Source organism: Delphinapterus leucas, chromosome 9 (assembly GCF_059928025.1).
Source record: "Delphinapterus leucas isolate spDelLeu-1000000601 "Yukka" chromosome 9, BTC_Dleu_Yukka2, whole genome shotgun sequence".
Classification (NCBI taxonomy): domain Eukaryota; kingdom Metazoa; phylum Chordata; class Mammalia; order Artiodactyla; family Monodontidae; genus Delphinapterus; species Delphinapterus leucas.
Window position 1 is genome coordinate 60200396 of NC_143137.1, and position 15749 is coordinate 60216144.

The 15749-nt window shown below is 36.1% G+C and overlaps 1 protein-coding gene across 1 annotated transcript in view; it reads left to right on the forward strand.

The window, feature by feature from the left end:
- SDHAF3 (succinate dehydrogenase complex assembly factor 3) overlaps window positions 1–11135 on the forward strand; it is an 82376-nt gene extending 71241 nt beyond the window's left edge. The window contains exon 2 of the mRNA XM_022586631.3: window positions 10840–11135. Within this exon, the coding sequence (XP_022442339.1) occupies window positions 10840–11043 (204 nt within the window). The 3' untranslated portion in view covers window positions 11044–11135. The remainder of the gene's footprint in view (window positions 1–10839) is intronic.
- The last annotated feature ends 4614 nt before the right edge of the window (window positions 11136–15749 follow it).

The window sequence follows — 15749 nt, forward strand, 5'->3', positions numbered from 1 at the left end:
TTTAAAAATCGAGATATAATTGACATGTAGTTGGCCCTCTGTATCTGTGAGTTCCGCAATTACTAATACAGAGGGCCGACTATATTACACCATTTTATATAACGGACTTGAGCATCCTTGGATTTTGGTATCCACAGGGGGTCCTGCAACCAATACCCTGTGGATACTAAGGGATGATTGTATAACATTGTATTAGTTTTAGGTCTACAACATAATGATTTAATGTATGTGTATATTGTGAAATGACTACCAGAATAAGTTGGTTAACATCCATCACCACACATTTACATTTTTTCTGGTGACGAAAATTTTTATGATTTACTCTTTAACAACTTTCAAATATACAATACAGTATTGTTAACTATGGTTACCATGTATACATTACATGCCAAGGACTTATTTATCTTATGACTGGAAGTTTGTACCTTTTGACTATCTTCACCCATTTCCTCCCTTCTCTGCCCAGCTCCCTCCCTCTAGTAACTACCAATTTGTTCTCTGAATCTGTGAGGTTTTTTTTTAAGATTCCTCATATAAGTGAGATTATACTATATTTGTGTTTTTCTATCTGACTTATTTCACTTAGCACAATGCCCCCATGTTGCAAATAGCTTAATGATATTCCTTTGTGTGTGTGCGTGTATATATATCGTATTATATATGGTATTATTTATATAAAATCACATATACCACATTTTCTTTATCCAGGAAGAGACTGTCCTTTCTCCATTGTATAGTTGTGGCTCTTTTGTCATAAATTAGTTGACCACATATGCACGGATTTACTCCTGGGCTGTTTCTGTTCCATTGATCTGTTTCTGTTTTTTATTGCAATACCATACTGTTTTGATTACTAAAGCTATGTAATATAGTTTGAAAGCAGGAAGTGTAATGCCTCTTGCTTTGTTCTTCTTTCTCAAGATTGCTTTGGCTATTTTGTGGTTCCATACAAATATTAGTATTGTTTACTGTAAAATGCCATTGGAATCTTGATAGGGGTTACGTTGGTACATAGATTGCCCTGGGTAGTATGGATTTTAACAATATTCTAGTCCATGAGCATGGAGTATCTCTTCATTTGTGCCTTCTTCCATTTCTTTCATCCATGTCTTACAGTTTTCAGTATACAGGTCTTTCAGCTCCTTGGTTAAATTTATTCCTAAGTATTTTATTCTTTTTGATCCAGTTGTAAATGGGATTGTCTTAATTTTTCTAATAGTTTGTTACTAGTGTATAAAAATACAGCTAATTTTTGTATATGGATTTTGTATCCTGTAACTTTACCTAATTCATGTATAAGGTTTTTTCTTGGAGTCTTTAAGGTTTTCTATGTATGTCATTTACAAATGACAGCTTTACTACTTTATTTTATTTGGATGCCTTTTCTTTTTTTTTTCTTTTTGCTCTGATTGCTCTGGCTAGGACTTCTAGTAGTATGTTGAATAAAAGGGGCAATAGTGGACTTCCTTCTATCATTGCTGATCTTAGTGATGAAAAACTGAAAGCTTGTCCTCTGAGTATGATATTAACTGTGGGCTTGTCATGTATGGCCTTTATTATGTTGAGGCATGTTCCCTCTGTACCCAGTTGTTGAGAGTTTTCATAATTGAATTTGAATTTTGTCAAATGCTTTTTTGGCATCTACTCAGATGATCATATGATTTTTATCCTTAGTTTTGTTAATGTGGTGTATCACATTGTTTTGCTGATGTTGAACCATGTCATCCCAGGGATAAATCACATTTGATCATGGTGTATGAACCTTTTTGTGTATTGTTATATTGGGCTTGCTAATGTTTTGTTGAGAATTTTTACGTTCATGTTTATGAGGAATATTGGCCTGTAATTTTCTTTTCTTGTTTGTTTTGTCTAGGTTCAGTATCAGAGTAATAGTGCTGGTCTTGTAAAATGAGTTTGGAAGTATTCTCTTCTCTTCTGTCTTTTGGAAGGGTTTGAAAGGGATTGGTATTAATTCTTAAAATGTTTGGTTGAATTTATCAGTAAATCCATTTGGACTTATGTTTTCTGAGAGGTTTGTGATTACTGATTCAATCACCTTGTTTCTAATTGGTCTGTTCAGATTTTCTATTTGTTCATGATTCAGTCTTATTTAGTAGGTTTTATGTTTCTAGCAGTTTATCCATTTCTTGTAGGTTGTCTAAATTGTTAATGGATAATTGTTCATTGTAGTCTCTGATGATCCTTTGCATTTCTGTGGGAACAGTTGTATTGTTCTCTTTCATGTCTAATATCATTTGAGTCTTCTTTCCTTAGTGAATCTAGCTAAAGACATGTGTACTTGGTTTATCTCTTCAAAAAATCAGCTTAGTTTCATTGAACTTTTGTCCTTTCTTGTCTTTATTTATTTCTGCTCTGATCTTTGTTATTTTCTTCCTTCTACTAACTTTAGGCTTAGGTTTTTCTTTTTCTCGTTCCTTCAGGTATATAGTTAGGTTTTTTATTGAGGTGTTTCTTTTTTCTTAATGTAGTCATTTATCACTATGAACTTCCCTCTTAGAACTGCTTTTGCTGCATCCTATACGTTTTGGTGTGTTGTATTTCCATTTTTGTTTGTCTCAAGATATTTTTTGATTTCTTCTTTGACCCATTGGTTGTTCAATTTCATGGTATTTAATCACCACATATTTATGAATTTTCCAGTTTTCTTTCTGGAATTGATTTCTAGTGTAATAATACCATTGTGGTTGGAAGAGATGCTTGATGTGATTTCGGTCTTCTTAATCTGTGTCCTAACGTAAGATCTATCCTGCAGAATGTGTCATGTGTGCTTAAGAAGAATGTGTACTATGCTGCTTTTGAATGAAATGTTCTGTAAATGTTTGTTAAAGTCCATGTTACACCAGATGGACCTGAATGTTTTCTTACTGATTTTCTGTCTGGATTATTTGTACATTGATGAAAGTATGGTATTAAAGCCCCCTACTATTATTGTAGTTCCTGTCTCTCTCGTTAGATCTGTTAATATTTGCTGCATACATATTAAAAATGTCATTCTTTTTTGGATGGACCCCCTTTTCATTATACAGTGACCTTCCTTGTATCTCTTTTTGTCTTTGTCTTAGTCTGTTTTATCTGATGTAAGTATAGCTACCCCAGCTTTCTTTTGGTTTCCACTTGCATGGAATATCTTTTTCCATGTGTCTGTTTGTGTCCTTAAAGCTGAATTGAGTCCCTTGTAGGCAGCATATAGTTATGTCTGTTTTTTTAATCCATTCAGCTACCCTGTGTCTTTCGATTGAATAATTTAGTTCATGACATTTAAAATAACTGTTGATAGATATGGACTTACTATTGACAGAGAAGCAAAAGCTGAAAGAGTTCATCACTATTAGACCAGCCTTACAAGCTTCTTTCATAGAGATACTGACAACCTGTGGCAGGGTAATGGGAGCATGCCAGGATGGTGCCCACCTATTTGCAGATCCTCGGTGCTGGGTTGGGGTTTACAGGGAGATTGTGTCTCAGCCTCTGTTACCTTTCTCAGTGTGGATTTTTTTTTATTTACCCAATATGTAAGAGTCGTGCAGCTAGTTTCTGGATTTTTTTCAGAGGAAATTGTTCTATGTATAGCTGTAGATTTGGTGTGTTTGTGGGAAGAGAAGAGTTCAGGAGCCTTCTTTGTTGTCATCTTGAACTGGGACCGCCTCCTCACACTTCTGTGTGAAATGCATTTCTAGTTTTCTCAAGAAACATAAGAATTTAAGATAAGCATTAGATTGTTACCTTAATTATTATAAATTATACCCCAGTGAAATGTTCTAGAATTTTGTATACTTAAATTTTTAAGTGTAAAATTATGAAAATTTCCAAAATATAGGAAGAAGAAAATTGTATAAAGTACATTCATATATCCACCACCCAGATTTAACACATACTGACATTTTACAGTATTTGCTTAAGTCAGTCTTTTAAAAAGCAAATAGAATACTAAAAGTACAGCTAAAACTTTACCCCAGTCTTTGCCTCGAAAAACAAGGAAGGGGGAAATCAGTATCCTGACATTGGTGTCTGTTGTTTCCATGCTTGTTTTCATACATTTTGAACATATGTATACAACTCTAAAGAATATATATTTTCTATACATATGGTCATACTATATAAGTTTCTTTTAGGATTTTTACTTTATGGGTCCTTTTCAACAATCTGACTACTGTATGCCTAGGTGTGGCTTCATTTTGGATTTATCTTGCTTGGAGCTTGCTAAGCTTTTTGAACCTGTACATTTATTTTTCAAAACAAATTTTTGCCTCATTGTCTTCTGGGATTCCATTTAAACACAGTTTTGACATTGTCCCACAGATAACTGATCTTAAGTTCATTTTTTTTAACATCTTTATTAGAGTATAATTGCTTTACAGTGGTATGTTAGTTTCTGCTTTATAACAAAGTGAATCAGCTATACATATACATATGTCCACATATCTCTTCCCTCTGGCATCTCCCTCCCTCCCACCCTCCCTATCCCACCCCTCTAGGAGGTCACAAAGCACTGAGCTGATCTCCATATGCTATGTGGTTGCTTCCCACTAGCTATCTATTTTACGTTTGGTAGTGTATATATGTCCATGCCACTCTCACTCTCCCAGCTTACCCTTCCCCCTCCCCATATCCTCAAGTCCATTCTCTAGTAGGTCTGCATCTTTATTCCTGTCTTGCCCCTAGGTTCTTCTGACCAATTTTTTTTTCTTATTTTAGATTCCATATATATGTGTTAGCATATGGTATTTGTTTTTCTCTTTCTGACTTACTTCACTCTTCACACTAGGTCCATCCACCTCACTACAAATAACTCAATTTCGTTTCTTTTTATGGCTGAGTAATATTCCATTGTATATATGTGCCACGTCTTCTTTATCCATTCATCTGTTGGTGGACACTTAGGTTGCTTCCGACACTTAGGTTGCTTCCATGTCCTGGCTATTGTAAATAGAGCTGCAATGAACATTGTGGAACATGACTCTTTTTGAATTATGGTTTTCTCAAGGTATATGCCCAGTAGTGGGATTACTGGGTCATATGGTAGTTCTATTTTTAGTTTTTTTAAGGAACCTCCATACTGTTCTCCATAGTGGCTGTATCAACTTACATTCCCACCAACAGTGCAAGAGGATTCCCTTTTCTCCACACCCTCTCCAGCATTTATTGTTTGTAGATTTTTTTGATGATGGCCATTCTGACCAGTGTGAGGTGATATCTCATTGTAGTTTTGATTTGCATTTCTCTAATGATCAGTGATGTTGAGTATCCTTTCATGTGTTTGTTGGCAATCTGTATATCTTCTTTGGAGAAATGTCTATTTAGGTCTTCTGCCCATTTTTGGATTGGGTTGTTTGTTTTTTTTGTTATTGAGCTGCATGAGTTGCTTGTATGTTGTGGAGATTAATCCTTTGTCAGCTGCTTCATTTGCAAATATTTTCTCCCATTCTGAGGGTTGTCTTTTGGTCTTGTTTATGGTTTCCTTTGCTGTGCAAAAGCTTTTAAGTTAAATTAGGTCCCATTTGTTTATTTTTGTTTTTATTTCTGTTGCTCTAGGAGGTGGGTGAAAAAGGATCTTGCTGTGGTTTATGTCTGCCTATGTTTTCCTCTAAGAGTTTGATGGTGTCTGCCCTTACATTTTGGTCTTTAATCCATTTTGAATTTATTTTTGTGTATGGTTTTAGGGAGTGTTCTAATTTCCTTCTTTTACATGTAGCTGTCCAGTTTTCCCAGCACCATTCTCCACTGTATATTCTTGCCTCCTTTATCAAAGATAAGGTGACGATATGTGTGTGGGTTTATCTCTGGGCTTTATCTCCTGTTCTATTGATCTATATTTCTGTTTTTGTGCCAGTACCATACCGTCTTGATTACATATCACTGATGAACATAGATGCAAAAATCGTCAACAAAATACTAGCAAACAGAATCCAACAGCACATTAAAAGGATCATACACCATGATCAAGTGGAGTTTATCCCAGGAATGCAAGGATTCTTCCATATACGCAAATCAATCAGCGTGATACACCATATTAACAAACTGAAGGAGAAAAACCATATGATCATCTCAATAGATGCAGAGAAAGCTTTTGACAAAATTCAACACCGATTTATGATAAAAACCCTGCAGAAAGTAGGCATAGAGGGAACTTTCCTCAACATAATAAAGGCCATATATGACAAACCCACGGCCAACATCATCCTTGATGGTGAAAAACTGAAAGCATTTCCACTAAGATCAGGAAGAAGACAAGGTTGCCCACTCTCACCACTATTATTTAACATAGTGTTGGAAGTTTTAGCTACAGCAATCAGAGAAGAAAAAGAAATAAAAGGAATCCAAATCGGAAAGGAAGAAGTAAAGCTGTCACTGTTGGCAGATGACATGATACTATACATAGAGAATCCTAAAGATGTTACCAGAAAACTACTAGAGCTAATCAATGAATTTGGTAAAGTAGCAGGATACAAAATTAATGCACAGAAATCTCTTGCATCCCTATACTAATGATGAAAAATCTGAAAGAGAAATTAAGGAAACACTCCCATTTACCATTGCAACAAAAAGAATAAAATATCTAGGAATAAACCTACCTAAGGAGACAAAAGACATGTATGCAGAAAATTTTAAGACACTGATGAAAGAAATTAAAGATGATACAAATAGATGGAGAGGTATACCATGTTCTGGAAGAATCAACATTGTGAAAATGACTGTACTACCCAAAGCAATCTACAGATTCAGTGCAATCCCTTTCAAACTACCACTGGCATTTTTCACAGAACTAGAACAAAAAAATCACACAACTTGTATGTAAACACAAAAGATCCCGAATAGCCAAAGCAATGTTGAGAAAGAAAAATGGAGCTGGAGGAATCAGGCTCCCTGACTTCAGAATATACTACAAAGCTACTGTAATCAAGACAGTATGGTACTGGCACAAAAACAGGAATATAGATTAAGTTCATTTTTTAATAGTTTTTTCACTTTCAGGTTGGATAATTTCTACTGACATACTTTCAAGTTCATTGAATCTTTCTTTTCTCATCTCTAGTATGCTGTTAATAAACCCATTCAATGAGGATTTTTAAATTTCAGATAACTGCATTTTAGAGTTCTAGAGTTTTCTTTTGGTTCTTACAGTTTCTCATTTTCTGCTGAGATTTCTCATCTATGCATTTATTATGACATTTTCCTTTATGTATTTGAACATAAATAATAGCTGCTTCAGAATCCTTTGCTGCTAGTTTTAATGTCTGAACCATTTCAGGCATTGCCTTTTCTCTTGATTATGGGTCACATTTTCTGTTTCTTCATGATTCTTGTAATTTTGGGTTTTTTTCTGGACACTGTGAATGATAGATACATTGTAGAGACATTATTCCACTGTGTTCTTCCAAAGTGTATTAATTTTTGTTTTATCAAGCAGTTAACTTGGCAGAACTCAGATTCCAAACTCTGTGTCCCCCTTGACAAAAAGTGTCTATTTAGTTCTTTTTGCCTTAGCTGGGCTTTAGTCTGTCATAAGCATGCTTAGTTAAGGGGTTAGCCAGAGATTTGGGCAGAGTTTATTTGCAGAATTTGGGGTTCCCCTTTTGTAGTTCTTTTTCTGAGATTTTCCTTTCTTACTTTCCAGCTGCTGCTGTTCTCCCACACTGTGCTCTGAGTCCTCAGTAACCTTGCAGCACCAACTGGCATCTTCCCTCGGAAAAAATGCCATAAAAGTGGCAGTCTAACCCTGCGTTCCCTGCCATTCTCCATTCTGTCAGCTCCTTTCTGATTTGGTTGCTCTCCAGTGTCTTGGGATTGTTGTTTGATTATATTTTGTGTAGACTTTATGTTATCTGCAGGAGGGTTGGTTTGATAGAAAGTACCACAGTATTAATGGGAGTAGAACTCCTTGCATAGCTTTTTTTTTTTTTTTTTTTTTGCAGTACGCGGGCCTCTCCTGTTGCGGAGCACAGGCTCTGGACGCACAGGCTCAGTGGCCATGGCTCACGGGCCTAGCTGCTCCGCGGCATGTGGGATCTTCCCAGACCGGGGCACAAACCCGTGTCCCCTGCATTGGCAGGTGGACTCTCAACCACTGCACCACCAGGGAAGCCTCACTTTAGCCATTTTTAAGTATACCACTCAGGGGCATTGATTGCATTTACAGTCTTGTTCATTGGTTACCACTGTCTATACCCAAAACTTTTTCTTACCCAAACAAACTCTGTGCCCCAAAAGCAGTACATCCCCACTCCCTCTCCCCAAGCCCCTGGTGTCCTCTTACACTTTTGTCTCTATAAATTTGCCTGTTCTACATATTTCACATGAGTGGAATCCTGCAATATTTGTTTTTTTGTGTCTGGCTCATTTCCGTTTTAGCATAATGTTTTCAAGTTTCATCTGTGTTGTAGAATGTATCAGAATTCTTTTTAAGTGTGAATAATATTCCATTGTATGTTCACACTACATTTTATTCATCTGTTGATGGATATGTTTCCACATATTTGCTGTTGTGAATAATGAATGCTGTTATGAACATGGATGTACAAGTATCTGTTTGAGTTCCTACTTTGATTTATTTGGGGTATATACCTGTAAGTGGAGTTGCTGGATCAGATGGTAATTCTTTAACTTCTTGAGGAACTGCCAAACTGTTTTTCCACAGTGGCTATACCATTTTATATTCCCACTAGCAATGTACAAGTTTCCAGTTTCTAAAAATTCTTACCCATATGTGTTATTTTCCTTTTATTTATTGTCTATTATTATAGTCATCCTAGTGGGTATCAAGTGGTATCTCATTGTGATTTGGATTTTCATTTCTCTAATGACTAATTATGTTGAGTATCTTTTCATGTCCTTGTTGATGGTTTATATATCTTTGGAGAAATGTCTACTCAAGTCTTTTGCCCATTTTTTGAGTTGTCTTTTTATTGTCTTGATATATTCTGGTTATTAAATGCTTATCAGACATAGTTTGCAAATATTTTTTCCCATTCTGCAGTTTCTTTTCACTCTGTCTTCTGATGCACAAAAGTTTTTGATTCTGATGAAATCCAGTTTATCTAGTTTTTCTTTTGTTGCTTATGCTTTTGGTGTCGTATCTTAGACTTGTTGCCAAATCCAAGGTCATGAAAATTTACCCGTTTTCTTCCAGGAGTTTTATGGTTTTAGCTCTTATGTTTGTTTTTCATCCATTTTGTGTTAATTTCTGTATATGGTGGGAGGTAGGGATGCAACTTTACTCTTTTGCATGTGGAAATCCAATTTTCCCAGCAGTATCTGTTGAAGAGATATTCTTTCCCCCATTGATGGACTTGACACCATTGTCAAAAGTCAGTTGGCCATATATGTAAGGGTTTATTTCTGGATGCTCAGTTCTATTCCATTAGTCTCTATATATCTACCCTAAAGCCAGTAAGTTTTGAAATTGGGAACTGTGTATGCTCCAACTTCGTTTGTTTCTTTTTCAAGATTGTTTTGGCTCTTCAAGGCCTCTCACATTTTCATATGAACTTGAGTATTGGTTTTTCTATTTCTACAACTGTATAAATTTTTTTAACTTGCATTTTGGATTCTGATTATTTTAGAGATTTATTCATGTTAATACAGACATTTAATTACTTAATGGATTATAAAGAAGTGTCTAAACACTTTATTATTAAACAATGTTTTGCTTTTATAAGGAATGCCACAATGAACATTCTTTGAATGCCTCTTGTCCACATGTTGTAAAGTGTCTTTAGGACAATAGTTCTCAACCTGGGCAGTTTTGCTTGCAAGGAAACATTTGGCAGTCTTTGGAGACATTTTTGATTATCAAGACTAAGAGGAGGGGTGCTGCAGGCATCTAGTGGGTAGAGACCAGGGACACTGTTAAGCATCCTACAATGCAAAAACAGATTCCCACCCACCCTATTACAAAGTATTATCCAAATTACACACTTTGTTAATAGTACTGAGGTTGAGAAACTGTGCTCTGGGGCATATACTTAGAAGTGGAATTTATAAAGCCCTAGGGTGTGTGCAATTTTTTAGTATTATATGAAATGGGTTTCTGTAAAATGTGACAAAGATATTATTTCCAATTCAAATAAAGGTTTGGAATATCTGAAATTAAAGTTCTTTGGTGATGCTGGTATCTAACAGTTATAAGCAATTTATCTTAAACCAGATACAATAGCAGCATTATCCAGAGTTAACTAATTTGTTTACTTACCCAGAGGGTGCACATAATTTAACTTCATGAACTGAAATACAGTGGTACTTCCTGCCTGATTAAAAGAATGAGAGAAAAATTAGTGTGAAAAATGTAGAATTTTTTTCTGGCAAAGATGGTTGTTAAATATTGAAAGCTTAAAGGTTTGAAAATTTTTTCTAAGTGTGATTTAAATTCGTTTTTAAACTGAAGACAGGGGAATGAACCTAAAGAATTTTGAGACCCACTTTTAAGCCTATATGACCCATGACTCCCCCTTTGAAAATCTGATGAAAGTTATGGCCCCAGAACTATGTGCATGTTTGTGTACATACAATTTTGCATATGATTTTTGGGTGGTTTATGCATGCTCCTGAAGCCCGTTCATGGACCACTCCTACCTGCCTTGAACCTTCTAGATTTCCAGATTCAGGACTTTGGTAATAAAACTCTTAGAATGCTAAAAATAAGATATATGTATTTGAAACTATCACTGAATAGTAAAGACACAGCTCTATATTGTTCGTGTCTTATTTGCCAAATGCACAAGACTCTCAGTGATAGGATTCTATAAGTTCTTCAACATTAAATGAATGAATACAGGTCTCATTTTAATATCTATAACCTTCAATTTTTTTTCTTTTTACTAGGCATATGCAGCAGTGCTATGGCAACAAGCTAATGAAAACAGACACAATTCAACTGAAAAAGCATGTTTTGGAATCTCCCTACCAGAAGAAAGACTTAATGACTTTCGTGATGAACAAATTGGACAGTTGCAGGAGCTGATGCAAGAAGCCACTAAACCCAATAGGCAGTTTAGTATTACTGAGTCCAGGAGACCAAAATTTTAGTCTATACAATAAAGTTTAACAAAGCATTTCAAATTCAGAGCCCCTTATTTTAACTATCATTGGTTTTGAAAATTTATTTCTTAAGCTTTTATCTGGGGATGAATGCTCTTTGTAATATACAGATCAGGATCATAAGTGGATGAAACTTTACATTATTGAAGTAACAGCACTTGCTGGATAGGATTTGTTTTTTGGATTGAACAAGAAAGAATGGCTCTAAAATGGACAAGCTTGTGAAATTTTGCCAAAAATTGTTTTATGTATAAATTCGTTTTAATGCTATTCTTGTTCAACCATTAGCTTCGTGGCTTTAGCTTTATAAGTATATTTATTATGATAATGATTGATTGATAGATGTAGAATTCTGAGGTTATTATTTAATTTCCATTTGCATGGAATATCTTTTTCCATCCCCTCACTTTCAATCTGTATGTGTCCCTGGATCTGAAGTGGGTCTCTTGTAGACAGCATATATAAGGGTCTTGTTTTCATATCCAGCCAGTCTGTGTCTTTTGGTTGGAGCATTTAATCCATTTACATTTAAGGAAATTACCAATATGCATGTTCTTACTGCCATTTTATTAATTGTTTTGGATTTGTTTTTGTAGGTCTTTTTTCTTTTCCTCATTTTATTTATTGGCTGTGTTGGGTCTTTGTTGCTGTGTGTGGGCTTTCTCTAGTTGCAGTGACTGGGGGCTACCCTTCATTGCAGTGCATGGGCTTCTCGTTGCAGTGACTTCTCTTGTTGCAGAGCACAGGCTCTAGGCTTCAGTAGTTATGGCTTGCAGGCTCTACAGTACAGGGTCAGTAGTTGTGGCACATGGGCTCAGTTGCTCTGTGGCATGTCCCAAACTAGGGATCAAACCTGTGACCCCTGCTTTGGCAGGCAGATTCTTAACCACTTTGCCACCAGGGAAGGCCCTTTTTTTTTTTACCCCCTTCCTCTGTTGTGCTCTTCTCTTGTGATTTGATGACTATCTTTAGTGTTGTGTTTGGATTGCTTTTTCTTTTTTGTGTGTGCATCGTAGTTTTGGTTTGCAGTTACCATGCAGTTTTGATTTAGTAGTCTATATATATATAAGATTGTTTTAAGTTGCTGGTCTCAATTTCAAATGCATTTCCAATATCCTGCATTAGTAACTCTCTTCATGATTGCTGGTTTTGATATATTTGTGTGTGGATGATTTCCTGCCTTTACTGTATGTTTGCCTTTACTGGTGAGCTTTCCCATTCATAATTTTCTTGTTTCTACTTGCAGCCTTTTCTTTTCCATCTGGAGAAGTTCCTTTAGCATTTGTTGTGAAGCTAGTTTGGTGATGCTGAATTCTCTTAGCTTTTGCTTGTCTGTAAAGCTTTAGATTTCTCCATCCAATCTGAATGAGAGTTTTGCTGGCTATTCTTGATTGTAGGTTTTGCTGGCTATTCTTGATTGTAGGTTTTTTCCTTTCATCACTTTAATTATATCATGCCACTCCCTGTGGCCTGCAGAGTTTCTGCTGAAAAATCAGCTGATTGTGATTTTGGAGTTTTTGCGAGAGGAGGTGAGCTCAAGTCCAGCAAGGTTATTATTTAAATACATTGTTATCCTGAAAATTTCATCACTTCTGCTTTAATAATACATATGATTATTCTTTTAAATGTCCCTTCTCCCTGAGTCATTGTTTATTTACAATGAAAGGTTAAAAAGAAGCTTTAGGATTCAGTATTATACATATTACCATTTGTCTACTAGATTTTACAGTGTTTAATATTTCTCTGGTGTTTGTTAATAACAGATGACCCCTTTAATTTGTAGTTACCTTGAGAATCTCATTTATGGCCTAATTCATGGGGAGATAAAAACACTTTCATTATTTTTTTCTTACACTTAAGTCAATTTATACACTGAAAAGAAAAACATTTTGGAATGTGACTGGGATTATGAATTTAAAAAAATATTGTACACTAAAATAACTTGCATATATAATTATGTATGTGTACTTTGATTTTTTTTTAACACCTTTATTGGAGTACAGTTGCTTTACAATGGTGTTAGTTTCTGCTTTACAACAAAGTGAATCAGTTATACATATACATGTTCCAATATTTCTTCCCTCTTGCTTCTCCCTCCCTCTTTCCCACCCTCCCTATCCCACCTCTCTAGGTGGTCACAAAGCACTGAGCTGATCTCCCTGTGCTATGCAGCTGCTTCCCACTAGCTATCTACCTTACGTTTGGTACTGTATATATGTCCATGCCACTCTCTCACTTTGTCCCAGCTTACCCTTCCCCCTCCCCATATCCTCAAGTTCATTCTCTAGTAGGTCTGTGTCTTTATTCCCGTCTTACCTCTAGGTTTTTCATGACCTGTACTCTGAAATTCTTAAGTGATCATTTTTCAGATGCAATTGTGTTTATGTCAGCTTTTCAAAATATTAATTCATATTTGCTCTGTTTTTCTATCTTGTGCTTTCTCTGTGTGTATGGCTGCTGGGTCCCTCAGTCCTTTCTTCTATTCCTCTCTGATCAGTCTATAGACTGATCAGTGAGTCTTTTCTCATACATCAGTCAGTAATTAGTCTTTACATTATAACAGGCTCCAGGAATAAAACAATGAATAAGGTAAAGCTCTTGCCCTGAAGTTAGTCTTAACAGTGCATTCAGGAACCCTGTTTCATCATGAACGAATACGTTATGTTCTCAAACTCTTTATAGTACTATCTTTTTTATCTTCTTGGTTAATAGAAACCTAACACCTGCGAGGACACTGCTTCTTTGTGTCTTGTGATGTGGGAGTTGGGGATCCTTTAGAACTCACTGGAACATAGAACCCCCTCCTGTTGTCCCTTTCAGCCCATCACTGTGTCACCCTTACTTAAGAAATCTTTCATTTGTAGTATTTTCTTTTTGGTTATACATTTTCTTGTTCTTTGGTACCTGGCTCATACCTCTTCATCTCATGTCTTGCCATCATTCTGGCGACATTAGTACTAATCTATGTGGTTGACTTACGTAGTAGCCAGATGGTTCTTTGATGGTTCATTATTCACTTTCACTAATCCAACCACCCATTTTCTTGGCTACACTTAAACCTGCTTTATTCAAAACTGAATAAAGCTCCAATTCTGAAATTATGGATTACTACATTCCATGCTTTTGTCATTGCATCTTAATGTGATGAGTTTTTTTACTCCTGCACCTGGGTATTCTTTCAACAAATACCAAAGAACCTTAATATGCCAGGCATCATTTTAGAGACTGGGATACAGCAGTTATCGAAGAAAAAATGTCTACCCCTATGGAATTTACATTCTAAAGGAGGGAAACAAAATACATAAATAAAATAGGTAGGGTGGTTAGAACTATGAAGAAATAAAGCAAGGATAGGGGATAGAGCTGTGGTTCCCAAAATATGAACTGAGATTCCCCAGGGCACCACAGAGAACCACAGCGGTGCTGCAGGATATTTCAAATTTTTCAGGAAATCACAGCCATATTTATTGGACACCACACAGTTACTAGTTTGAGGTATTTCAGTTTCACTGTTGGATTGCAACATTCTTTTGGATGGCATATCTTTGTAAACCTAGGCTTTAGCAATTGCTGTGAGAAAAGCAAATACCACACAAAAATTAGTGACAGAAAATTTCCAGTATGATTACAGTGTTTGAGAAGCTGTGTAGTGTCCAGTAGGTGCTAAATTGTTTGTTAGTACTTAAATACCTACTGAGTTGTTTGAACTATGTAGTGAAACTGTTGTGGGGTTTTGTTTTGTTTGCTGTAGGTGTGCTGTGTAAATACTGAGACACTAAGAGTGTGGGAACTGATGAAATCAGCAGCATGTCAGAGAGTGGTCTGTAACTGTGAACTCATTAGTCTTTGACCACTCAGTTTGTTCAGTATCATTCCTTTACTGCCTTCATTTCCACCCCAATCTCCCCTAGTTTCTGTGATCTTTCACTTCATCCAGCCATTTAGCGATAACCCTCAATGTCACTGTCTCCTTTTCCTTTTACCTCATCTGCTGCTCTCACCAAGGTAACCACTCACTTGCCAAAATTAATAGGGTATTAATCAGTATAAGATTGATATGTTAGGGACTCCCCTGGTGGCACAGTGGTTAAGAATCCGCCTGCCAATGCAGGGGACACGGGTTCGAGCCCTGGTCCAGGAAGGTCCCACATGCTGCAGCGCAACTAAGTCCATGTGTCACAAATACTGAGCCTGCACTCCAGAGCCCACAAGCCACAACTACTGAGCCTGCGCGCCACAACTAGAGAAAGCCTGCATGCAGCAAAGAAGACCCAATGCAGCCAAAAATAAATAAATAAATTTTAAAAAAAAAGGATTGTTATATTATCCTGTGAGGCTTCACAGTATTTACTCTCTCCTGCTTTTAACTCACTCCTGCTTGGTTTGTATACTGCCTAATTCTCCTTTAGGTTATAACTTTTCTCGTTTTTAAAAAAGTGATGTCCTCTGGGATTTCATCTTTAGGACTCCTACTTTACACATCCATTGCTTCAGATATTAGCTATACTCTTAAATCTATAACACCAACCTAAATCTCATTTCTTACCTTCAGATCTGTGTTTAAAATTCTGTTTGTCATTTTCCAACTCATATTTAAAATTACTTTTCTTCCCTCCTCAGGGAATGAATGATATTAACATATACTCAGTGCAGAATTCTGTAACTTAGCCTAGATGTTCACAATTTTCCTGGAG